Source organism: Indicator indicator, chromosome 1, assembly GCF_027791375.1.
Source record: "Indicator indicator isolate 239-I01 chromosome 1, UM_Iind_1.1, whole genome shotgun sequence".
Lineage (NCBI taxonomy): Eukaryota > Metazoa > Chordata > Aves > Piciformes > Indicatoridae > Indicator > Indicator indicator.
Genome location: NC_072010.1, coordinates 119,617,903 through 119,644,815, shown reverse-complemented (window position 1 = coordinate 119,644,815; position 26,913 = coordinate 119,617,903). Strand labels below are relative to the sequence as shown.

The window sequence follows — 26,913 nt, the reverse complement described above, 5'->3', positions numbered from 1 at the left end:
TCTTTACTCTTTCCTTGAGACATCACGTAGTCACGTAGTCTTTGATTCAGGGATCTGTTATTCAACCCCCTTTTACATCACACTTCTACAAGAAGCCTGTTGAAAACCATCTGTGCAGTCCTGGCTGTTGGTTGAGTTGATGAGTGCTCAGAGCCCTTAGGGTTTGCACATTTTACCTGCCTGCTGCACACTGCTGTCATGCTGTGATGGTGAGTTGGCCAGGTAGGGATTTGTGCTTTCCTGGCTATAGATACACCCCTCATATTCATTAAGGATGCTCCAAGAACCCAAGCACCTGTGGTGTTTCCTAGGTAATAGAAAACATGTTAGCAAAGAGATTATTTGATATTAAATGATCATTGCTCCAGGAATTAAATATCAATCTGAGAGGTGGATGTTTTAGCTTCTTGGGCTAATAGACTGTCAGCTGTGGGCCTTTCAGGTTTGGAAAGTTTTACCACAACTTTTTTCCTTGTGTCTCATCTGATATTTCTATCAGCTGGTGGCTGTCAGGGAACACAGAACTGGGGCCAAACAGGAAGGTCTCTTCCCAAGGGCATTTCTTCAAATGCTGTGTGGTTTTGTCAGAGGCATGAAGGACAGTGCTTTGAGGAATGACTAAACATGGTGTGATGGCTTTAGAATTTGTTGTGACAATCATTCAACCACATGTAACCCCCAGCAGCTTCAGATTAAGATATTTTTTTTTTGTCTTTTGTTTGCCCTATTAGTCAGTCAAGTTTGGCTCTTTCTGAAGGATTCGAGGGTGGGGTTGGATTAGGGGAAAGCGTGGGGCAATGGTTCATCCTAGCAGCAGCCAAGGGAAAGAGGAAATCCCCAAGGAGATTTCATGAACCTCTTTGCTCTGAAAGGAATTTTTCCCATATGTGTGTGTGGAAAAATTCCATGTACAAGAAGCTTTTAAAAGCAGGCTAATTCAGTGGGAGCAGGTTTCCTTTGCTGCTACAGCTCGTTAGAAAAATCCAAATACGTAATTGTTGTTTATCTTTTTTGTTATTGTTGTTGATGATCGTTCATTCTTTCCCATCAGTTACCATAGTAACATGGACTGCTTTGGTATCAATCAGGAATTTGTTTGTATCCTGTTGCTGTAAATGTGCAACTTCAAACCATAGCTTTTGTTACTGAACCTGACTTTCTCACCAGCCAAATTACTCTGTGACTACTGCCTCATAATTCATCAAGAATGCTTTAGACTGAGAAAAAGCAGATGTGCTGGCATTCTCCCTTCCCAGAAGGGGCAGATAGCTTTTAATTCTTACAGAAGTCCTTGAAGGTCATGCTGTGCTCTATTTTCATCTTCTCTTTAGTAGAAGACTGTAGAAAGTAAGTGTGTCAGGGCCTTGGTGTGGTATTAACTGTGTCATAGAATTAGTCCTCTAATACATGGTTGCAGCACCCAGCTCAAACATATAGAACATTAGTAAATGAAGCCTGGTTTTGCTTCTTTCTTTGTTTTTGATTTTCTGAGCAAGGTAACATTTGACAAAAGATAAATCCTTGTATGCAAAGTTACACTTTGCCCAACTAATCTTTTCCTTCCTTCATCTGGCTTTAAGATTAAGTGATTAGGGTCCAGCAGTTAAGGCTGTGGCTACATCTGTGCAGATTGCCATAAACCTGCAGTTTGAACTCAGGAATCACAGACAGTCCAAGGTACAGCCATGCTCACAAGGCTAGACCTGCTACAGCTGCTGAGCAGGGAAGGATGCCCACCTGTAACCCTTCCAAACCATAAGGGAGTTGCTGCTCTGGCTGTGTGTGCTGTGCACAGCCCAAGGGCAAGAGCACTCTGCTCTGGGGTGCAAGGAATTCTCTCTCTGTGCTTCAGCACAGCAGGTAGGAGCCAGGTTTGCCTTTCTCAAGACTGCCAAAGTGGTGTGCTCTTCTGACACAAATTGAAACTTGGGGTTGGTGTCACAGCTGGGGTGACATGGGCTTAGTTACAAGTCACAGTGTAGCCCAGGGCTACAGACTTTGCAAAGCACATCTCTGCTGCCTTCCTTGTAACCGCTGAAGTATGGTGCTTGAGGTTATTGTTTCCTTTGGATTGGTGTGGGGTAACTAATCCAGGCAGGCAGCAGGACTCAAATCTGAGGTCTGCAGGAAAGCATTTGACACATCAGGGGAAAAAAAAAAAAAAGTTAGATAAACTCTGTGGGTCAGACAAGCAGCCTAGCAGCCCTGTGTTAGCATGGGAAGAATGCCAGTAGTTTATTTGCCTTTCAGTTAAGAAACCAGTAATTCTCAAAATAATATACCCAGAACATGATAAACTTGTTCAAAAATGAAACATTGCAAGACCTTGCCTGCTTGCAGTGAGCTCCTTTGTGAAATATGCAGCAAGAGTTCCTTTGCCTAGTAAGGAGGCAATATCAAACCCCAGGTCATTTGGGCTAGATTTGTTCTCTGCTGTGGACATACTTGTGCAAGAGAGAGAGTTGTAAAATTGATGTGGCTGTTAGCACTGTTATATTTTTGAAGCTTTTCCTGCCCTTATTCTCCAGTCTTGCTGAAGTTAGGGGTGTTTTTTGCATGCAGAAGAGAGCACCAAGTAACCTAACTTTAGACTGTTAATTATCATTTGGCATTTCATAGTTCTTAGGGGAAAAAATATGTTTTCACATTGATCTTCCTGGGGCATGCCACTGACCAAAGATGTGGGGATAAGAATGTTTTCAGATCAGTATTGAAATGATGGTTCTTTCTTTCAAACAGCAGATAAGTGAATATCCAATATGATACATGTCACACAGGGATTTCTTGATTGGTCATCAGCAGTTTGGGGCCATGGTGGCCTACAGCTAGTGTAAAGGTGGAAAATTGGAGGAAAATTCTAGGTAGTCTGGCAGTGGGCAAGTTATTTTGCTAATTGCCCTATCTGCAGCAATCAGGATAGTCTGGGATTTTCTCATCCTGTAACTGTGGAACACAGTAGAGTTAATGCTGGAGGTTGGAGAAGCTCTTTTGCTGCAAACAGAGTTTCTGAGAGAGACTTTTCAGGGGCTACTGTTTCCATCAATATGAGAAATAGGTTTGGCTGAAGACAGGAGGAGGAGAGGAGGCTTAAAAGGTGTTACTGTTTTACTTTCTTTTCAAACAAGTGCTTTTCTTGAGTTAAGTGTTTGCAAGTTACATCACTCAGTACAAGCACAGTCATTTATCCAAAAGCCTCTTGAAAAGAGGTATCACTGAAGGGTGAAAACCTGGGAAGTTTTCACTGTTGCTCCTGAGCAGGGAGCTTGTCTTTTCCCTTTTCCCCCTTGCACTGTTGACATGACTGCAGTTATAACTTATCTTCACCTGGTGTTGGGCAGCCTGAATGCACCTCATCTCTGCTTCAGGGCAGGATTATTGGTGTTAAAGCATGTCAAGGAAGAGACATTAGTGGCAGCTGGGTGTCTGACCAGAACAAAAAGTATATCAATAAATGAACTTTGCAGGAGCAGTATTGCTTATCTTCTTGCTAAACTAAATGTTGTGCAACAAGAAGAGAACCATTAGCGACATATTACTGCTTTGTGTCAGGATTTCCTTGTTTGATACAGGATCTGTTTATGACAGCAAAAGCTGTAGCATGCAGAATATCCCTTTGCATGCATACTTTGGTCCTCTTTTCTGTGGCTGAACACACAGTGCTGCAAACTGGCAGTGAGAAATTGTGCTCAAGGGAAAAGAAGAGGTGGTGTTGTATGGAGGATAGCTCACAGGTTCACAGGAGCATTTGCTCTGCTCTTGTCCTGACAGAAATGTGTTTTGCATACACACATGCACCTGGAGAAGGCAGAAGGAGCATCCCCCATCCACCTTCCTCCAATGTAACTCTCTAAAACAGAATGAAATGGGGATAAAAGAGAGAGAAAACATATGTAAGACACGAAATTAAGATTACATTCCCAGAAATCCAGAGGTTTACATAACTAACCATGTTCAGAGTGGCTTGAAAACTCAACATTTGATGAAAATTCAAACAAATAAACAAACAAACAAATCCCAAACAACCAAAACTTATAAGTTTTTAGTTTTCAAGCTGAAATAAGTGCTGAGATTGCAGCCTTTTGCTTTGCTTGGCTCTGAGCAGAGGTTTCTGTGCCTGAATTGAACAGGAGAGTGTTAGATGCTGCGCTCACTGAAGAGGTGAAGAGGTAGAGCCCAGAGTGGTCCATGGACTGAGATGGATGCCCAGAGCTGGGGCATCACTGCAACCATCCTCTGGGAAGATGGGGACCAAGTGGTGGTGACCATAACAAGACTTCTGTCCATTATTTGAATGCTTTTCTCCTCCATTGTACCTGCCTTGGGGAGGGCAAAAGTTGACCAAAACGTGAGGGTTTGGAATTGTTTTCTACTGATTTTACCAAGTCTGGAAGCCAACTATGGTCTCTGAGTTTCATCTTGCAACTTTTATCTCTGTTATGATCTTTGCAGAAAAATGTTCTAAAGAATATCAGAAATCCATAGGTATTTACACAAGCATACACAATTACCAGTGGGGAAGACTGACCAGTCTGGAGAAGAGAGGACTGAGAGGGGATCTGATCAATGTCTATCAATATCTGAGGGGTGGGTATCAAGTGGAGGGAGCCAGGCTTTTTTCAGTGGTTCACAGTAATAAGTCAAGAAACAACAGGTTCAAGCTTGAACATAGCAGATTTCACCTCAACATGAGGAGAAACTTCTTTACAGTGAGGGTGACAGAGCACTGGAACAGGCTGTCCAGGGGGGTTGTGGAGTCTCCTTCTCTGGAGACTTTCAAAACCCACCTGGATGCATTCCTGTGTGGGCTACCCTAAGTGATCCTGCTTTGGCAGGGGGGTTGGACTTGATGATCTCTTCCAACTTGTAATGTACTGTGATACTGTGGTACTGACAAATTCTCTTGCCAAGTGTATGCTTCCTGTTCCCCAGTCTCTGGGTCACCATCTCATGTATTGCTGCACTGCAGCCTTTCAATTGGTCTGTGACTCCCACCTGATGTTGGGTGCCCCAAAAGACTTAACCTTTTTCTTTTCTTTTCTTTTCCCCCCTGCATATGCATGTAAGCAATGAAATGCATGAAGCTAAGTATGAGGGAAGAAATCAGTTGGGCTGACATTAACAAGGACAATAACACTTTTTTCTTTTCTTTGAATTTGGATGGGATGGACCTACCTGAGTAGGTCAAATTCAGGCCTAAGGAGACACAAAAAATTCTCAGGGAGGTAATAATTTCTTGTTCTGATTTATTGCATTCAAACGTACCTAATGTTTGCTTCTCTGCTAAAGCAGAGGCTGGCATGGGTTACATTGCACTGAAAAGCAGCTCCTACCTGTCGTGGTTCAGTGTATTCACTGCATCCTGCCACATCACCTCACACAGACTTCTGGTGCACCTGGAAAAGCAAATGTTAAAGATGTCTGATGAGAAATTTGCCATTGACTCACACGGGGGAAGCTTCAAAGCAGCTTAATAAGAGGAACTGTTGCCTGCTCATCCAGTCCTCCTTCACATTAAAGTTATCACAAAGAACCAGCTGCTGTTAGATTGTCTTACTTATCATTATATCACAAGATTATCTGAGGCAGCCCCTATTCCTGTAGCATCTGTGTGTCATACACATTTTAAGCAGTGATACCATGTTTGCAAATGTACAAAATTTTTCTTCCTGCAGCCCCAAATTGTCTTTTTTTGACAATTAACAACAACAACAAGACAGAGTTTCTCCCAAGGTAATTGGTATAAGAGGTCCATTTTCTTTTCATAGGTGAGGTGTACCATAAATGTGCTCAGATAGTTTAAATGTTTGAAGTCCATGCAGTTTTAGACCCATGCAAATTTTAGAATGCATATTTTAGCAGACAACCAAATGCTAGGTACATTTGAATGTAATCATTCAGAATGCTTAGCAACAAGAAATTATTACTTCCCTGGGCATTTTTTTGGGTCTCTTTAGGCCTGAATTTGCCAACCTGCTCAGAACAAATGTACCTCTTTCCATCCCATCCAAATTAAAAGAAAAAAAAAAAAAAAGGTGTTATTGTCCTCTTTAATGTCAGCCCAACTGATTTTTCCCCTCATACTTAGCTTCATGCATTCCACTGCTCACTTGCATACGCAGGGTAAAAGACATCAAGCCAAAACCAAAATGACAAAAAGCCCTAGGTCTTTTGGGGCAAAAAGTCAGCCACCTGATGACAGAATTTTGTGTTCTTGAGGAATCAATCACAGAATCACAAAAAACATCCACTTGGAAGAGACCTCAAAGATTATCCAGTCCAACTCAGCACTGAAGGGTCAACACTAAACCATGTCCCTAAGCACCAGGTCTACATGCTGCTTAAAGACCTGCAGGGATGGTGACTCCACCACTGCCCTGGGCAGACCATTCTAACGTCTGATATGCTTCTCTGTGAAGAAGTATTTCCTAATATCCAGCCTGAACCTCCCCTGGTACAGCTTGAAACCATTTCCTCTAGTCCTGTTGCTTGACACCAAGAAGTGGCTGTCCCCTCCTCACTCCAGCCTCCCTTCAGGTAGCCGTAGGGAGCGATGAGGTCTCCCCTCAGCCTCCTCTTCTCCACTCTGAACAACCCCAGCTCCCTCAGATGCTCCTCGTAGGCCATGTAAGATATGAAACTATGCTCTGTTGTGTTTCAGTTATGTTCTGATATGTATTTCAGGGGAAGTCACGCTATATAACAGGTATTAGCCCTTCAACATGGAATCCCTTCATTTATCTGGATTACAATAACTTCTGGAGGACCATGGACAGGATGGGAAAAGAGGTAAGCTCTGTAAATTGTCTCTCTTTTACAATGCTCACATCACCATGAGTAAATCTGGTTTGGTTTGATGTTGCTTCTGGTAGGCTTTTTTATTGCTTCTTTAATAGGGAAGGAAATGAGAAAAAAAAAAAAAAGAAATATCATTCAGGAGAGATATCTATATTACACAGGACCTATCAGGAATAAGAGGGCTTCCTCACTGAGAGGGAGCTGGAGTAGATATGTAAAGATCCCTTCCAACCCAACCATGCTATGAGAGGATACAAAATATCTTGATATTTAGATACCTGGAAAAAAAATATGTTGAACCTTAGTGTATGTACATTCTCATGCCAGGGAAAACCATTTCATGAGCTGGGAGATCAAAAAATCACAGAACATTAGGGGTTGGAAGGGACCTCAAAAGATCATTTAGTCCAACTCCCCTGCCAGAGCAGGATCACCTAGAGTAGGTCACACAGGAATGCATCCAGGCAGATTTTGAATGTCTCCAAAAAAGGAGACTCCACAACCTCTCTGGGCAGCCTGTTCCAGTGTTTGTCACCCTCACAATGAAAAAAAAAATTCCTTATGTTCACATGGAACCTTCTGTGTTCCAGCTTGCATCCATTGCCCCTTGTCCTGTCATTGGGCATCCCTGAGAAGAGCCTGGCTGTGTCCTCCTGACACTCACCCTTCACATATTTATTAACATTAATGAGGTTACCTCTCAGACTCCTCCAAGCTAAAGAGACTCAGCTCCCTCAGCTCCCAGAAGTGGGAAGAATTTTTCTGTTTCCCCTGTGATAGAATTCTTGAGTAAGGATGATTTTTTTTTTTTTTTGTGGCTGCCAAAGGTGGGCTCCACTTTGCCTTCATAGTATTTTTTATTTGTAAAAGTATATTTCTAAAATTCTTCAACTGTAAATGCCTTCAAAATTCAAGCAGTAACACTTCAGATCTTCCTGTGTGCAAAAGATTAGGCCCTGAAACATCGTCACACCATCTCTGAAATATTTATCAGTTGCCTTATAATCTGACTACAAATCAGGGGCTCTGCCTTGCAGTAACCTTCAAGCACAGCTCACTGTATTCCTCAAAAGTTCATTCAGTCAATGTGGCTTTGTGGAATGAAAGTTGTGCATGATGCTCTGCATTATTTTATCAAATGCATTCTTTTTTTCTTTAAAGATGCATTTGTCATGATACTTACATGCAATGGATTATTATTAAGAATTCAACTGTCTAAAAATAAGTTAATAGTATCCAGATGGTTTTGCTCCCTCTGTAGTTTAACAGAGAGACATAGGGGCCTTTGGACACCCATCAGTTCAAGAAGGACAGTCCAGCAGAGAGCCACAGAAATGATTAGGGAAGTGGAACATCTTCCTTATGAGGAGATACTGAGGGAGCTGGGGCTCTTCAGCTTGGACAGGAGGAGACTAAGGGTTGACCTTATTAATGTTTATAAATATGTAAAGGGTGAGTGCCAAGAGGATGGAGCCAGGCTCTGCTCAGTGATGGCAGGACAAGGGGCAATGTCTGGAAGTTGAGGCATAGGAAGTTCCATGGAAACATGAGGAAAAACTTTCACTGTAAGGGTGAGAGAGCACTGGAATAGGCTGGCCAGGGTGGTTGTGGAGTCTCCCTCTCTGGAGATGTGTTCCTGTGTGATGTGGTCTAGGTGATCCTGCTCTGGCAGGGGGCTTGGACTAGACGATCTTTCGGGTCCTTTCTGGCCCCTAAGATTCTGTGATCTTGGCACTGAGTCTTAGAGTGGAGAAAAAAAATTCTCTCAGCTGTTAGAGGACACCAAGACCACTAAATTAGAATAGACCTCTCACTTCTGGACAGCTAAAGGCTAGATGAGTCCCAACATAATGATATAGCTCATTAGTCAGATAAAGCCAGATTTGATGGTCATCCCCAAAGGTGTGAATGGAGACATTTTGTCTGATAAATTTATTCCAAATTTACAGCCACATGCAGGGGATAAAAGCAACCTCTGGCTAACATATCAATCAACTGTGCTACTAGTTAGTAGCTATGCTATAGTAGTGAATAATATATTGAATGTTTTGCCTCTATCTGCAGATTCCTCCTGAAGCACCATGGAATGCTCCTCATGCTGAAGAATGGGACAAAATGACCATGCAAGAGTTGATAAATAAGATTTGCTGGAGCAAGTACATAAGTCTTCATTCACTTTGAAATCCAGCTGCAGAGTGATAGTGGCTCCCTGACAAATTCTGGGGTACAGCTGAGTATAGTTGAGATACAGGCAATGAGAGACCAGGAGGTTATTTGAGATGAGGCTGGTCTCTCTGATGAGCTGTTTTCAGGCAGGGGATGAGGGCCTGTGCAGGATAAGGTGGTACAGCTGCACTTGGCAGGTGGGATTAAAGGTGCTGGGAATATCTGGAATTTGCCTCAGCAGGCCCATGCATACTGGAGTGACAGCATGGGCTTTCGCTTCACTCAGTTGTAGATTGTGTGCCTTTGTATTTAGGAAGAGCAAGGTGGAAAAAAAGCCTCTGCTTTGCAGGCATGAATAAATGTCACTTCCAGGATCAGCAATGAGGGCAGGCTAGGATCTGAGGAGTGATATCCTCCAACTTGGCTATGTCCTCTCCTGCACAGTGTCTGCTTTTGCTGCATGAGATGCATTGTGTGTACCATGGAGCAGGCCACTGGCACATCAGAGGGCAGCATGCTATGACAAAAGGCAGCTGCTTTCCAGTGTTCACTCAATGGGTAGGGCAACATGAGACCTGAGGAGGGGTACCTGAGCAGCTGTTGGCTTTGGAAACCCTGGATAAGTTCAAATGCTGCTTCTTGTTTCAGCAATCATGCCTGCTGGGCCACCCCTTGAGGGAAACAAGGCAACCACAGCAAACTTTCTTGTTGTTTTTCGCCTCCCTGGCTAGTTTATGCCTGAGCCAAATCAGGAGTTCCACATTCATCCCAGCAAGCCTGCTGCTGCTTTTGGTCAGCTCTGCCTATTGCAGCACACCCTCCCTCTGCTCCTGGGGATCTGTCCTTGTGCTGTCCAGTTCTCCTGGGTCTCTTTGCCCTACAGGGTAGCTTCCCATGAGATGCTGCCAAGCAGGTCCTTAAGAAGGAGAAAAACCTGCTCTTCCAAAATCCAGGCTTGTCATTCTGATGTTTGTTTTGCTCTTCTCAGGACCTTAAACTACACAGTCTCATGGCCATTCCAGCCAAGGCTGCCCTTCACCTTCACACTACCCAACAGGTTTTCCTTGTTTGTAAGTAGCAGGTCCAACAGAGCATCAGTCCTGCTTGGTAGGAAGGAGGCCCAAGCTGTTGTATCACCTAGAAAATGGCCAGTCTGTAAGGGACCACACTGCCCAAAGAAAAAAGAAACAGTGTTCGGTGTGAGGTGACAACTACTGCAAATACTTTTTTCTTCCTTTTTTCAGTTAATTCCCTTCATAAGGCACAGAGAAGTGTGCTCATTTGAGCACTTGTGTCCCCACTTGCTGTGCCAGCCTCTGTGTGGTTCTGTAATCCTCTCCTCCCTCATATTCAACACCTTTCATTTGTGTGGCTGTGCTCTGTTTGCTCTTTCATCTGGACTGTGGTTTAGCACTGTGCCTGCAGCTTCCTGACCAAAAATCGCTGTTTGAAACTTATTTTGATCACTTAATTCTTTCTCCAGCTCCATGTGATACAAGGTGCAACCATTTGGGTTTTCTCATGCTTTCCGTGGTGTTGGTAGTTTTCTTTACAATTAGTTCTATGAGCCATCTGCCTGCAAACTTGGGTACTTCTAACTACCCTTCCTGTTGCAAGTGCACTGGCTCTTCCCCTTCTATTTTTTTACCATTCTTCTTGGTCAGGCAGCCAGTGGAGTATAAGCAGAACTGGATTTACAGCAATCTCTCCTCCTGTAAAATACTTCTCTGCAAGACTGCTTCTGCTGCCAGTGGTTTTGTGGCACTCTAGTTTTAATGCATGTACTCAGCTGAAACACATTCAAAAACTCAGTAAAAAGCCATTTTAGACCTTCAAGACAAATCAGATTTTTCTAAGCACAGTTAAAAACTGTAGTACCCTAAACACTAAAGCTCTTCCACAGTGATTTCTGTATGGCTTGGGTCAAGATTGTAGAAGATTTGTTTGACGTGTGCCACAGATCAGCATCTACTGATCCTGGAGGCTCTCTCTCAAGCCTGAACCAGCTACAGCTGTTTAGGTGCTTTCAGGATTGTGGTAGAGGGTTCTTGTATGCAGGATGTTTTCATATTCTGGCTAATGACACAGAGGTGACTGGGCTTCATACCCAGGGACATGAGGTTTAGAAGTTATGTATTTCAGCCTAGATAATTTGCACAGTCCTTTCCTTTAGCAGGTGATTATAAATCTGTTGTTCTATGAAACTTCTTCCTAGTCACAGAAGTTTTAACTTCTACGCAAGTAATCTCAATTCTTTTAGCAACCTGTAGCCACAAATGAAAGAAATATGAGCAGCCAGATCCTCATTTCCTACTGCTGTAACTCTGTTTATGTTCAGAGGACTTAGTGTGGTGGACAGGTGACTCTCTCATTACAGTTATGGCAATGATTGCCAGTTTGGTTCCTCTGGGTTATTTACCATGTCTGATTCTTGTTTCACAGAAGGTCTGGGCAGCAGAGTTACATGGGAGATGGGGAATATTTTGACCAAGTGGCTAGCTGAGTCCTTTGGGACCCATCAAACCTTGGAAATGATTAGTCTGTTGACCTCCCCATGAAGGAGAAATGCAGAAGAGTTTCACTGCTTGCTTACCAAATGCATTCTCCTGCTGAGGAAACATTTGTTCTGATGAGAGAAATAGCAGCTGGGAAACTATTTAAAGAAATAACTGAGGTAAAATCAGTGGGATTTCAAACTAAATGGGTAAATGCTTTGGGAAGGAGGCAGGTGCTGATATAAACCCATTGAAACAGTCTCACTATAGACCGAAAAATGACACAGATATAAATCGCCTTGGCTTTTCTGATGTTGGGAAAGCAGCCCTTGTTGCAAACAACAAAGAGAATCCTGAAAGCAGTCAGGAAGCCACGTTTACTCACTGCCTGCTTCTGCTTCTGTGTCTCCTGCAGAGCTGTTAAAGAATATGCCACCTTATTTGTGAATATCAACGTCACGTCTGAGCCTCATGAAGTCTCCGCTCTCTGGTTCCTGTGGTACGTGAGGCTGTGTGGGGGCACAGACAGGATTTTCTCTGTCACCAATGGGGGCCAGGTACAAAATTTCTCATATTCTTCCTCCTTTCTTGTAATTGCAAAGAGCAAATGGAGTGCTGCGCCCATCACAGCCCTGCAGTTAATGCAAAGAGGATGAAACACTAAGAGAACTGGAGACAATCCTGTTCTCAAGGGGTGGAACAGCACTCTTGGCTGACTCTATACAATATATCCACTGGGATAAATTGGGACAATTTAATCAGTTTGGTTTTCCTGCATTCACTTCAGCACAGTCCTATTGTTTCTGGTTTGTTGCTTTTTGGGGTTCACTTAGCACATTTGAATGCTTTCACAAGTTCAAAGTAAGTGCCCTTCAGAGTGAAATACTTTTTGGGGTTTTTTTTGGTGTTGAAGCCTCTAATGATAAGAGTTGGAAGTAGATAGCAAAAGGCCCTTCCTTCTTGGGACAGTTCACATGACAGCACGTGTTATGAGCTACTTCAGACTGCTTCTTTCCTTGGTCATGGTAGGTGCCTAGTTGCCTGCAGGACATCATGGTTTGGATGTGATTGCTCTGAGTGAAGTTTCAGAAAAGGGGAGAGGAGCCTTTCAAAGTCATTTGGATGTGGTATATGGGCACCCTTCTACTGCAGTTCATGCAGCTGCATAAAGCAGACACAGCATTTCAAACTTAAGCCACTGACAGCAAAAGTAAGGACAGTATCATGCTGTTCCAAGTGTGCTGGCATATGGAGACATTAAGGAAAGTTGCCTGGAAGGATGTGAAGTCTCCATCAACATCTATCCATTGGGGTAAAAGTAGAGAAGCATGTCTCAGGAAGGATGTAACAAAGCTGCCCTGAGATAGGAGCATGACCTAGGAGACTTCCTCCACCAAAGCCCCTCAACCACATTTGCTGTCACATGTCAGCAAATGCTAGATGTTGCAGTAAGAGTTAAAAATAAATTGAATCCCCAGGTACTCATAGCTAAACAAGACATGTGAAAAGGTGACAAATAGCCTGGGAAGAGCTTTGTGTCTGGATGGGGCAAGCCATCTTGGTTTCTGCCATCCTTCCACCTCCCCTTATCCCAGTCAAAATCAATTGAGCAAAACCACAAGGGGGTTCTGAATGAGCAGCCATGACAAGCCTTATAAAATTTCTTCAGGCATCAGTTTCAGGCTTTCAGCATAAGACTTTGTGGATCCTTTCCTCCCTGCCAGTACCTACATCTTATGTGTAACAGTGAGCTGCTTGATATAACACAAGCAGCTGGTAGATGAGAGAGGGAAAGTGCTTCCCCTGAGCCTTTGCACAGACGTTGCAAGGAAGTGTGTGTCACAGATTGTGCTTTTATCCAGACAGCAGTGTCTTTATATCTTCCCACAGACAGATAAAGCTCATTGCCTGCTGCACTCAAGGCCAGACCTTGCTAAAGATCTGTGTTCCTTCTGAGCTGGTGCAGGCTTTCACTGTAAAAATGCGAGTTGGTGTCTGTCACACATGAGGGTACTGGTAGCACAGTGATGGGTAAAATACTCAAAACTTCTTTTTATACTAATTGGAATACCTGCATTATATATGTTTGTTCTTGAGGTTTCAAGAGTCTTTAATCCAGCTAATTGAGGAAACCATTAAGTGGTTCAGACAGCAGTCTCCACTGACACTCAGGTTTATGCCTTTACACTTCTGAAAGTCTGGGCCTCTTTATGCACCCTTAGGGCTTGCAGATTTAGCCTGGAGTTCCTTGATTTTAAGCAGAGGTTGTATTCAATGTCATTGTGATTAATGCTGATGATTTTTTATTTGTGTTTCTTTTCTGTTTGTTTTTTTAGGAGAGGAAGTTTAAAGGGGGTTCTGGTCAGATATCGGAGAAAATAATGGAACGCCTCAAAGACAGAGTTAAACTAGAGAGACCTGTGGTCTGTATTGATCAGACAGGTGATAATGTCATTGTGGAGACTCTAAACCATGAGATATATGAGGTAATTTGATCAGAGTAAAAGTAGACCATGCATTTAGTGGGGGAATACATCTACTGTAGCTCTTAGCCAGATGTAATCAGGAAGTACCCATTCGTGTGTGTCTATTTCTTGGACTGCCTTGATACTCTGTGAAGCCTGCATTACAGATTTATTTATGGCTGGGTCTTGCTAGATAGTTTCTGGCATTACTCTGCCTTTCCTACCTTAATGTTTTCTGTGTTTGTATATTTTTAAACTTAAGTCTGCATTGAGACCATTTCAAAGAAAGGAAAAATAATGTTGCTGTTCATATCTAAATAGGTTGTTTGAAGAACAACAACAACAAAAGGTATTTTAAATGCCTTTTGTAAGATTTTGCCTCTGTGCAGTCATGCTGTGAAATGCTCCATCAGTACATTATTTCCCATAGTGGCACCCTCAAGGCAGCAGCTCCCTTATGGCTGCAGAGCCCAGCGTGCCATGCAGGTTCATGCAGGACTGTCATGGTCTGCAAGATCCTTGTCTCACTGGTGGCAGCGTTTGGAGGATGTTGAGAGAAAGCCAGCAGAAGGGGAAGGGGCTTTTTGTCAGAGAAGACAGTCTAAGGATGTCCTGGAGGCAGGATTCTCTTCCCTCCCCAGAGCTTTTTTAAACCATGCATTAAAACACTGGCTTCTCCTTCCATGCTGGCTGAGTAATAGCCAAGTCAGAGGGCATGGGTTTCCTGTCCTCAGCAGCCCCACCAGCACAAGAGAGCCTGAGAACAGCAGCATAGTGTCACTCTGAACCCTGAAGCTGAGCATCTTTCATCACTCCAGTCAGACACAGTATCTGTGAGAGGGATGGAGCTTGTTCAGGAAAGCTGAAACCATCATCGTTGCTTATCCTGAAGTAGTAGTGTCCTGTGAACATGCACAAAAGTGATTCATTTTTTAAGTAACAGGTTTAGACAAATGCAGGTCATATTTTCCCGAGGATAATAAAAAGCAGTTAGAGCTATGCCATGAGATCTGTCTTGTTCCATTTTCCCACTTTTCTCCAGCCAAGTTTCAGCTCTGGTTCTGTAGTGTCCAGAAAGCTGTCAAAAATCAAGTAACCACAAACCAACATGTTTTTTTCCCAGGTTCTTTTTCTCAAATGGCACAATTATTTTGATCACCTGGAAATATCTGTGTGGGAAAGCCAAGCAGCAAAGTCAGGTGTGGGAAAGCTGTTAACAGTCGTCTTTCAAATGTGTCCTGTGGGGCAGGCTCAGCAAGAAGCTTCACCTTGTCTGTACTGACTGTTTTATGTTTCAGGGCAAATACCTGATCAGTGCTATCCCCCCCATCCTGACAACGAAGATTCATTACAAACCAGAACTGCCACCAAGGAGAAATGAGTTAATTCAGCGTTTGCCCATGGGCTGTGTCATAAAATGCATGGTGTACTACAAGGAAGCCTTCTGGGAGAGGAAGGGTATGTGGGGAAGATCCATGCTATGTGAATTTTAAAGCTCTGCTGTCTATCAGGGAATATCACTGAATCACAGAATGTTAGGGTTGGGAGGGACCTCCAGAGACCATGGAGTCCAACCCCCCTGCCAAAGCAGGATCACCTAAGGCAGGCTGCAGAGGAACACATCCAGGCATGTTTTGAAAGTCTCCAGAGAAGGAGACTCCACAACCTCCTTGGGCAGCCTATTCCAGTGCTCCATCTCCCTCAGTGTAAAGTTTCTCCTTGTGTCGAGGTAGGGCCTCCTGTATTCTAGCTTGTACCTGTTGTTCCTTGTCCTGTCACTGAGCACCACCAAAAGAGACTGGCACCTTCATCCTGACACCCACCCCTCAGATATTTATAGATGTTGGTAAGATCCCCTCTTAGCCTTCTCTTCTTAAGACTAAACAGCCCCAGGCCTCTTAGTCTTTCTCCATAGGAAAGATGTTCAAGTCCTGCAATCATCCTTGTAGCTCTGCATTGGACTCTCTCCAGCAGATCCCTGTATTTCTTGAAGTGGGGAGCCCAAAAATGGAGACAGTTCACCCTTGGAATATATCCAAGGGGGAATTAAATGTCCAAAACCCCCAAAACCAAACAGACAGGAAAGTGAAAAATAATATGCTCCTTAGAAAGGAGAGCTCTTCCTCCAAGAATGAGCACGTGCCATGTCTCAGAGGTGAGTCCAGACCCAAAGAGGATCCTGAATCTTGCTAGCTGAGGAGGGACAACTGTGAGAACAAATAAGGATTCCCTGGAAAGCATTGCTGGAACCTGCAATGCGTAGAAGTAGTAACTCTGCTGGAGCAGGTGGTTCCTCCTCCCCTTTAAGGACAGGGTTAAGCAGGCAAAGAGAACAGACAGCAGATGACAAGGAGAGCTTAAGGTGTAAGCAAGACCCTTCCCTGTTTTTAATCCTCTGTTCTACAGACTTGAAACCTCAGAGAACTGAGATAGCTCTTTGTTTGACTGGGGGTTATTTTTACCATATGCTGCAACATCATGTGTGTCTCAGCTCCAAGTGATACCATTTCCAGAGCTATTTGTATGAACAGATTAGTTTCTGCTTCCTGTGCAACAGTGCTGAGAGTTGCACTGGGTGAGAATGCTTCTTACTCAAAAGAATATCATTTTACATGGCATAAACTGGCCATTGGGATTAGAAAGAAGTGTAAGCAGGCTTATACATTGTTATCTACATGGAATTTTTTTGTGTGCTCATCTGAAACATGTATTGATGTGATACCAGATTAGATGGTCCATATTTCTACTGCACTGCTGTTGTGGGACACCATGATTCCTGACAGCCTTACCATTAGCAAAATCAATACAAGGTGTAAATTTGAGCCTGCAGTGACCAGTGGTAATCACACTGAATTTTGTTGCTGCTGCTGTTGTTCTGGCCAAAGTTACTCTTGGAATGGACCATCATGGTTATTTCTAAATCCATTTATTTTTAATGTTTATTGCCCCCAGTAGAGAAAGCCAAAGGGACTTGCAACAATTCACAAAAATTCCTTGTTAAGTAATAATGGAATTTAAATAAGACTTTTATAAGTCAGTGTACAGAATTTCTCAGGGTTGGAAGGCAAAGAGTAGAGAGGCAGTTGCAGAAACACTTCAGACATGTAAGCATTATTGGTGATGAAGGAATTTCTGTACAATTCCTTTTATGGATAATTTTCTTTGTTCATTTTTATCAGAAACCATGATCATCAGCAAGTTTCCCTGCCAGTTACTTTTTTTCTTTTTTTCCTCCTCAGGTTATTGTGGTTGCTTTATCATTGAAGATGAAGACTCTCCAATTGGAATAACCCTAGATGACACAAAACCTGATGGATCTTTCCCTGCAATTATGGGGTTAAGAGCTTCTTCTAACCCATACTTACAGATGTGTATTTAGTTTTGTATGAAGGAGTGGAAGTAGGAGGAGGAGAGGAAATGGCCAGGTCACATCAGTGGTGCCCATTCCCACAATCCTTACAGATGGAGGAGAGCACTTCTGACAAGCCTCTTGTTTCTCTCCAGTCCATATAAGCTTTTAGGTGATGCTTCTGCTACAAATGGCCTGAAGCAGAGGAGATGCTTGGGAAGTGGTTGCCGAATTCAGCCTTAGTTCCTTTTAAACATTCAGTCAATGGTTGTGAGGTTTCTTTGCTGTGGAGTAGATTTAGAAATAATGCCTTTTCTTACTTAGCTTTGTGAGCCTGTATTCAACTTATATCAGGCCTTGTATTTAGCACCTGGACCAAAACAAAAATGCTATTGTCCAAGAAATCCTCATTTGCCCTCTCTCCCCACTTGAGCTGAGGCAGAGCAATGAACATTACCTGGAGGTTAAGCAAGAAGCAGCTGTGCAGTGAGGAAACCAAGATTCTGAAGAAACTGCCAAGTAAAAAAGTTGTAGTTTGGACAAACAGATGAAAAAATATGTAACAGCATCCACTGGCTTTTCAAATAGGTTAAATCAGTATGAACAAACAATCTTTACAAATGTTTCTGCTGTAATCGAAATTGACTGCTCCAAAAGGCCAATATAAATGTCAGGTAACTAATCCTTAAGTGTCTGGCAAGGAAAGGTTGCCACTTCTTCTGAATTCTATGTGTTTATGGGCATGTTCAAGGCTTAAAAATCTTCCAGGACCTGAGAGCAGTAAGCCCTTTCCAAAACCCATACAGCAGTTTCCTGCTTTCTCCTTGTGGATTTATGCAACTTTCTAAAAGACTGAAGGAACACACTTCATCCCCTGGGTATCTTCACTAAGGTCAGATGAAATAATCACCAAATCTGTGTCCTTCAAGATGAATAAATATTAATCCCAGTTCTTACATGACTGGTCCATGAGACTGTTCAGTGCTTGTCAGAGGTGAAAGCTCCCATCACTAACACCAACTGAGGTGGCAGTGCTATGGCCAGTTGTCTGTGAGACTTCCAAACCTCAAGAAAACTCAGGGTCTCACTCCTAAAGTATAAGAGGGTAGATAGTGCAGGCTAGTTTTCTGGACAGTGTCCTCTCTGCCCACTTTGGGTATAACTTTGCTGTCTTGAATCAGTGGGGATGGAGAGTTCATTTTCACAGAGCAAAATGAGGCAACTTTGAAAACACACTTGCAGTCCCAAACTTTCTCATCTGGTAGCTGTTAGGCAGTCCTCTGTGCCTTTCCCCTAGGCATGCACATACTTTCAGTTAACTGAGACTGCTACCCTGCATAGACCTTTTCACCTGTGTGACCTGTAATTGTTAACTGATGAGGTATGATGAAAAACTGGCAAACCATTACATACTGCTCAAATGCTTTGCTCTTATTTTTTTACTCATATCAAGCAAGAGCTTGTGACTCAGCTGGGTTGCTGACACTGCATGATATTTATATGCCCTATTTTTCTTTTCAGTTTCATCCTTGCCAGAAAGGCTGTAAGGCTGGCCCATCTCAGTAAGGAAGAGAGGTAAGAGTTCAGAAACTAAGTATTTCAGAAGGAAGTCAGTCCTCTGGGATGCTCTCCCACATGAATATGTCCATGGATTTGTGTATACGCATGCTCAATGCAACTACCAGTATTGGAAACTGGGGCAAAAATTGAGTTTTTAGTATAGAAAGGCCAGACACTAATGCTAATATCCATGCAGTTATGGATTTCTCTGAGTTTCCATGTCCTGCCCATTCTTCCATGTTATGACTTATCAGCTCTGTGTCTCTGTCCGAACTGAGATTTTTCTCAAGACATTCCTACACTTTATCTCTGCTGAATGAGGCTTCACCCAGGGATATGTGGAACCCTGACATACCTAGTTTTGGATGTCCTTCACATTCAAACTGGGTGATAACATTTTTAAACCTCTGTGATGACAACAGTCTGATTTCTGCATTAGTCTGTGAAATAAACAAACCACTTTCTAAATGTGATTTTTTTTTTTGTACATGTGCAAGTGAAAGAGGAGTTCTGCTTAGGAGTATGAGTGATATTCTCCAGCTCATGTTTTGTTGTCAGCTACAGGAAAACTGTAGGGATGTTGTTGTTCTATATTGCTTTTCTACTGGTCTTACCTCAGTGAACATGAGAACGGATGGGCTCTGCATCCTAAAATAACTACAAGGATTTACTTTTTCTCAGAGCTCAGTGCCAAAATCAACCTTCATTTCCCATTTCCTGGGTCCATCTTGATTGCCATATTTAGGCATCAGCATTTAAATATGCATGTTAAGCTGAGAACTTGAAATCAGAGTTAGAAATAAAGCCAAACCCACCTTTCTTTACAATGTATTGCAGTAAATGTGATTTCTTTATAAGAAGAGCAATAGCTAAGAGGGACTTTTCCACCTTTTTTTTTTTTTCCTGACTGATTTTATTTGCATGTAGGAAGAAGAAGATCTGTGAGAGTTATGCCAAGGCAATGGGAATGGAAGAGGCTTTACATGTAAGAAATGAATGCCTATTTTTCACCTCTGCTGTAGAGGTGATGTTACTTCTTTGTTTTGGAAGATGAAGCCAAAATCCCTGGTACCTAAATGTGTTGCAGGTTGTGCCATACAACCTGTATTCCCAAGAGGAGGGCAGCAGCATCTAGTACAGGAAGAAAAGAGCTGCCAATCTCATTCTTTACATGAAAGAAAGAGAAGGCTTTATTTGTCCTGTCATTTCCCCATGGGAGGCTAGTACTTCCACACAAGTGCAAAGATTTGTTTTGCACAGATGGGTAGCATTAGCCAGATGACATGGCACTCTTTAGCCTGTTTTTTTTCCCCTCTTCAAAGGAAATTTGTTATTTATTTCCATTTTCTCTGCCACAGTTTCACACTCTGTTATTTGCTAATACTTACAGCCTGTACATTATGAAGAAATGAACTGGAACATGGAGCAATATTCAGGGGGTTGTTACACTGCCTACTACCCACCAGGCATAATGCATTCTTATGGAAGGTAATCCAGAGAACATTTTGCTTTCTAATTTACATTTCTTAGCTCATGGACAATGCAGCACCTTATGCAAAAAACTTAAGGCACATGTAGCGTTTTGGGGGAACTCCAACTTTCTTCCTGCTCCCTACTTCCCAACTGGCAAGGATCTTGGTACAGACTTTAGTAAAAAGCTGAGTTTCTCTTATGACTTTCAAGGAAACAAAGCACAATCACAAAGAGACATGCTAGAGTCAAGAAACTTTTCCCTGCTAGGTTACCAACAGTATTTGCCTCTACACAGTAATGACAGTAGGTCCCTTAGTGCTTTCTAAGACCTCACAGGCACACATGTTGGACAGATGAAGAGTCTCCAATTGACTGTGTAGGTGAGCACCATGCTCTAGTGAAGCCCACTGAAACACATCACAAGGGGAAGGCACAAAACCCTACATGAAAACTCACCATTTTTTCCCACCCAGCAAAGCCTCCCATGCCCTCCCCATGCAGAACTGCTGTGTTTCTAAAGGAACATGTTAGATAATACTGATTAATATACATGTTCTATCACTGAAAAGCAGATGGAAGGCACCAGTCAGCATGTAATAGGAACAACCAGACAAATCCTGTATCCATAGCCAAAGACCAAACAAACCATGTAGCACATCTCACCATGATCTCTTTAACATGTCCATCATGGAGCTACACCCTGCCTCTGTGCTAGCATGCAAGTAGGAAAAAAATCCTGTGCACAGACTCTCCTACTGTAATTTGTTGGAACAGTTGTGTAGTAATGAGAGAGACCTTGGACCTGGGGAAGCTGGTGTCAGGTCAATGAGGAAAACCTAATCAGGGGTTGGACGGGAGCTCTTAAAGCAAGCATATTTCTCTATGGGAAAGGGGCTTCATTACCTCTGGGTGGGTTGACTGGCATACATGCAGCTTTAGGTGGCTGAAAGGCTGGTTTATATGTGTTCAACCTATGGGGTGAACACAACTCAGTGAATGCTGAGGCCTTCAGCTGCCATCCCTTTTTGGTAAGACTTGCAGCCAGGCAAGTCCAACCTCCAGAGAGAAGTCAGGGTTAGTGACCCATCACTGCAAAAACATCATTCACATCCTATTGTAATGACAGGATAGCAATGGTTCTCCCATCCAGAAGACATAAATCTGTCATCTGCATTTCTAGAGGCTGTTAGGATTATCCCTTACCCCCACACTAAAATAAGACTCACATTATTTTCCATGGAAATTTGGGAGCGCTGATTTATGCCTTACATTTCCACTCTCTCAGATCTTGTTTTGTGTTCAGAAGCAAGTAGGTGGTCCTGCAGGGACAGCTCACTGCACCATGCTCTGCAGCAATTCTGAAGAACTGAAGTGCTCCATCAAAGCCCATAAATAGCTTTTAGAAGGATCATGGCCTTCCTGTTACTTGACATCTGACATTCTCCATTTGTTTTGAAGGACCATTCGCCAGCCTGTTGGCAGAATCTACTTTGCTGGCACGGAGACAGCTACCCAATGGAGTGGATACATGGAGGGGGCTGTACAGGCAGGAGAGAGAGCAGCCAGAGAGGTAGAGACCATTGGTTTGTTTTCAACATCTCTATTAAAAAGATCAGAAAGGATTAAGTACAGCATGGAGGGTCTGATTTCATGCATCACACCCTGTAATTCTGCAGACACTCCTAGAACTGATGGGGAAGGAAAGGGTATGAACCAAAGCCTTTTAAAAAATGTATTCTAAACTTCAGTTCATTTTTTTATTGAATAAAGTGAAGCCAAGAATCTCACCCAAATCAAAACTTCATGCAAAATGATGCTGCACTGGAGAGTTCAAATGGAGCTCATGCCATACACCTCATGTCTAGAGGGAAAAACCTTCCAACCTGATGCTGCCCTTAGATATACTACCAGAGTTTCTAACAAATTAATCACTGTATGTTTTAAAAATTATTTAAGTCATTACAAATGCTCACAGCTCTTTCCTGTGCAGCAATCTGGAAATCTGAGTATTGTTCTCATTTTTGATCTATCCCTTCTGCTTCTCCCTTTATGAGAGAGTACCCTTAGCTCAGCTTTATGAATTTGTAATAGGCAGCTCTGATAACATCTAAATCTCCTCAGAGTGACATGCACTGGGCTGTGTTCCCAGTCCCAGTGAAATCCCTTTACAGTAGTCTGGAGGGAGGGAAAGCAAAAAAGAACATTAAAGGGTATTCTTTACAATGACAACTGCTGTATGGCAGAGCCACAGCATTTATTTAAGGGAAGAATCATCCCTTTCCTTCCATTTGACTGAATGCCATATTCACCTTATAATCCTCATTACCTGTGCTGTTTCAGGTCATCTAATTTATCTTCTTTTTTCTCCATGCCTTTGAGCAGTAGTTACAAAGACAGTTAGCTGTCTCCTTCTGGAGACCTTCATTTGCCCCTGAGAACTGCCATGATTGTTACAATCAGTTTATCCTCAAGAAGAATCCTCAATGAGCTTTGTACTGCCTGAATAGCCAGGAGAGAACTTCTTAATTATGTGTTTTGAAAGCCCCAGAGTTGTCTCTCTCTCCTCTTTCTAGTGTGTGATCCAAGAAGCATCGCTGCTAACAGGCTTCACGTCCCCAACATGTGGCAGTAACCTCACCTTGCTATTTCTCACACTGTCATGTGGAAAAGTGGTGTGGTTTTTTTTTTTTTTTTTTACTTAGACTCAGGGAAAAAAAAATCTAAAATAATCTTTTGGAGATGCTGTAGTTCATGTGGATTTCTGAGTGAGGTCCTGCTTTTTACCAATGACTCTGTGAAACTGTCCTTTTATCCTGGTTAGGCACACGACCACTTGATGAGCAGCTATAATATATTTACACAAACTCCCCAAACTGCCTCCTTCTTTTCTTTGCTGATACAAACAGAAATCACTACACATTTTCTGGTCCAAGGCACTTTCAGCTAGTCATAGTTATCTCCTTTATCCATGTCACCTTGCTCTGCTTTTCCAAAACTGAAAGTAGTGTGGGGGGATTAATTTTTTTCTCACATGGCACAAATAAATATTTCTTCCAGGTATTGCACCGTATGGGGAAGATCTCAGAGAATGAAATTTGGATGCCAGAGCCAGAGTCAAAGGTAAGCCAGACTTTCTCACCTGGTCAGACATGTACCCCTCAGCCAGGCTACAATCCCTGTTTTGGCAATTCCTATAGGGACTGTCCCCTGGTGACGTTTTGCTTACCTCACATGCTGATGGTATTTATTTTTTTTTGACTCACCTGAGAAATACTGTTACCTCTGTTGTGGTGGGTTGAAATTCTCCCCAACATAAAATTTGCCAGGCCAGCTCAGTTGAAGGCAAATGAAGCTATATTTACCAGCACAGCTACAATCTAGAAACATGAAATGCAATGAATATGTACAAAATATACAATATTTACATATATTTACAATTTGTAAACAGCATGAGAACCCCCCCTGGATAAAATCAGGGGGCTACCAACAGTTTCCCCCTCCCTGCTCCCTTCCCTCCACCTGTACACAGGACAAGAGAAAGAGCAGAGAGTCTCTTGTTAGTACTTAACCACAACAAAGAAATGAAGTCAAGGTCAGCAAGCCAGCAGAAGCAGTAGCTAGTACCTGCCAGAATAAAGGAAGCTGAAAGGAGAGAGAGTAGTATATGGTAGATATCAGGCCAATGGGACTATTTAGACCTTATCATTATTTTCCTTTTTACATCCAGTGGTAACTTATTTACATTCTACTACTTTTCTGCTCAGAATCTGTGGAAAGTTTTCCAGGCACAGCCTGAAACTACCACGCTCTGTCTGTGGGGTGGATGGCAAGAGCCAGAGACAAATATCTCGGAGCCTGGGAGACTACAATATGCAGGAGATCAGCCTAGTTCTGCCCAGTCCCATGGTTTTAAGCCAAATATAACTTCCTTCCAGTCACAAGTAACTCTATCTCCACTGTCCTGTGGCTGTTCAGGATGACAAAAACACAAGTTTCACACCCCCTTTCTGGTCATTGGGAAACCCTGTGATCTCCTCAGCCAAGTGAGGGATGTTTGTCAGTCCCACAGTGGCACTCCCCCACTCACATGGTGAGGGAGACCCTGCAGTAGCACCATCTCCTTTCTCCCCCAGGATGTTCCAGCCAAACCATTCACCACCAGCTTCTGGGAGAGGAACCTGCCATCTGTGCCAGGGATGCTGTGCCTGCTTAGCTGTACCATGTGTTTCACCTCTGTGGCTGCTGTGGGGCTGTTTGCTTATAAAAAGGGACTACCAATTCGGAACTAAGTGAAGACCACGTGTCCAGCAGAAGCTGCAGCATCTTCACTTTTACCAGAGGAGTGTTATTTTTGGACAGAAGCATGGACAGCTGGAAAGGGCAAAAGCTGTTCTTGTGATTTTTCTTCTTAGCACTATAATTAATTCATCAAAGCACCCGCAGTTGCTACCAGCTAAACAGAAATAAATCAACTGTGGGGGGTGTTTTTTTCCAATTTGCCTTTTCCTTGTCCATTTGTTTTGATTGGACCTGCTGATATCAATGGTATATTCCTCAGACAGCCAAGGCAAAAATGCAAATCACACCTTTCCCAAAAGGCAAAGAGGTCTGGGAGAATTCCTTCGTTTCAACTTGCCACTTTATTTTTGCACCGCACAAGGTAATAAATGCCCTTCTGTATTCACCTCAGTTAGCAGCTCAGACTGTCTGAAGTTATTCCCATAGCATCCCCACTGCACAGAAAAGATTAGCATGCCAATCAGACGTGGAATTGCCAAATTAATTTCCAAATGCATTTGATTAATTATTAATCATCGCAACGTGAAACTTGACTGTGAGCTGGATGAAAAGAGCTAATTAGCATGAAGCAGCTCAGTAAATGGTGAGAGAGGAAGCGTGAGTGGACTTTATCCTGCCTGCTACCGAGCCAACATCTGTGCTTTTCTGTTCTGCCCAGTGCCTGTGTCAGTGTGGCACGGCCGTGGCATGGGGCTGTAGTTTTAGGGTGCAGACAGCTGCTCTACCCCTCCCCAAAGGGGCAAAAGAAAACACCCCCCACAGGGCTGGAAAGAATTGGAAATTTAAATGGGAGTACTATTCACAACTGTATACAACAATACAAAAAACATACAAAAGTACCCAACAATTCATATTCAGCCCAGCTCTCCAGCCTGGGCTTCTTCAAAACCTCACTACACCATCACCTTCCAAAACCTCCCCTGCAACCAGCCCTCAATTCCCCAGGTCTCAAAGCCCTCCCTTCCCCATACCTCCCTACCCAAGCCCGAATGGCACAGTAAAATTTAGCTCTGCCAAGGCCAAAGCCAGGCCACAAACCACCCCCACAAGAGATAAGGTTTGTCTGGGAGAAGAGAGAGAAACTGACTCTACAGCCAGTTCGTATAGGGAAGGGAGATGCAGGCTGATGGGAATGAAATAACAAAAAATTACACTTTCTGGTTCACCTCCTTGCACCTTTCTGGTACTTGGAGGACTTTCAACTCCATGGAAAGGACATCCAAATTCTTAAACCCAATACACATGGCTCTCAGTTACTCCACAGCCCAAGAGCATCTGATCCAGCCCAGGCACTTGCTGTTAGAGTGAAGTAAAATCAATTTGTAAAGTTAAAGCCCCTCTGGCCTGCAGCAGGTGCTAGCTGTTATTTTCTGAAGAGCAGCAACTTCCTGGCTCCCTGTCAATTTGCTGCCCCTTGTTTTGCTCATAATCCTTACCCCCTTCCTTCAAAAAGGAGAAGTACATTTAGGGCTTGAATTACTGCCTTGTAAATTACAGTAATTGGCTGCATCTGCCTGTTCCACTCTTACTATGTACATGACAGACTTAATCACTTTAATGTTTAACTGACAATGTACCATCATTATGCAGTCTTCTTTTTTGCCACGAAACGCGAGAATTGTCTGTATCCATGAACTCAGCTGTCATTCAACGTGGGTGAAATGTGCCTTTCAATAATTCTGAAACCTTAATAAGAGGAGCTCTTCTATAAACTTTTCTTCAGATTTTTTTCTTGTGCCATTTTTTTTGTGAGTTTATGGAAGATGGTGTTTGTCTCCTGGGTTAAATCACTCAGCTTGTCACGTGCAGCAGCCACCAAACTGGTGTTCTCCTCGATAGGATCCCAATGGATATGCCAACAGAAACACCTACCTCCTCAAGATGACATCACTTCTGTTCTCTGCTTCAACAACGTTTGTATGTTCTCTCACTTAGAATCATAGAATCAACCAGGTTGGAAGAGACCTCCAAGATCATCCAGTCCAACCTATCACCCAGCCCTAAGCAATCAACTATTCCATGGCACTAAGTGCCTCATCCAGTCTTCTCTTGAACGTCTCCAGTGATGGTGACTCCCTGAGCAGCCCATTCCAATGGGCAATCACTCTCTCTGTGAAGAACTTCCTCCTAATATCCAGCCTATACCTCCCCTGGCACAGCTTGAGACTGTGTTCTCTTGTTCTGCTGCTGGTTGCCTGGGAGAAGAGACCAACCCCCACCTGGCTACAACCTCCCCTCAGGTAGTTGTAGACAGCAATGAGGTCACCCCTGAGCCTCCTCTTCTCCAGGCTAAACAGTCCCAGCTCCCTCA

The 26,913-nt window shown here is 43.1% G+C and overlaps 1 protein-coding gene across 1 annotated transcript in view; it reads left to right on the top strand.

Annotated features, from left to right (window-relative positions):
* The window catches only part of LOC128968231 (amine oxidase [flavin-containing] A-like), a 44,444-nt gene extending 18,147 nt beyond the window's left edge, over nt 1–26,297 (top strand). Inside the window, exons 4-15 of the mRNA XM_054382606.1 lie at nt 6,682–6,786; nt 8,860–8,951; nt 11,872–12,013; nt 13,793–13,942; nt 15,220–15,379; nt 17,161–17,257; nt 18,792–18,845; nt 19,758–19,815; nt 20,221–20,318; nt 21,762–21,873; nt 23,361–23,423; nt 24,437–26,297. Of these exons, the coding sequence (XP_054238581.1) occupies nt 6,682–6,786; nt 8,860–8,951; nt 11,872–12,013; nt 13,793–13,942; nt 15,220–15,379; nt 17,161–17,257; nt 18,792–18,845; nt 19,758–19,815; nt 20,221–20,318; nt 21,762–21,873; nt 23,361–23,423; nt 24,437–24,592 (1,287 nt within the window). The 3' untranslated portion in view covers nt 24,593–26,297. The remainder of the gene's footprint in view (nt 1–6,681; nt 6,787–8,859; nt 8,952–11,871; nt 12,014–13,792; nt 13,943–15,219; nt 15,380–17,160; nt 17,258–18,791; nt 18,846–19,757; nt 19,816–20,220; nt 20,319–21,761; nt 21,874–23,360; nt 23,424–24,436) is intronic.
* Nucleotides 26,298–26,913: the final 616 nt, after the last annotated feature.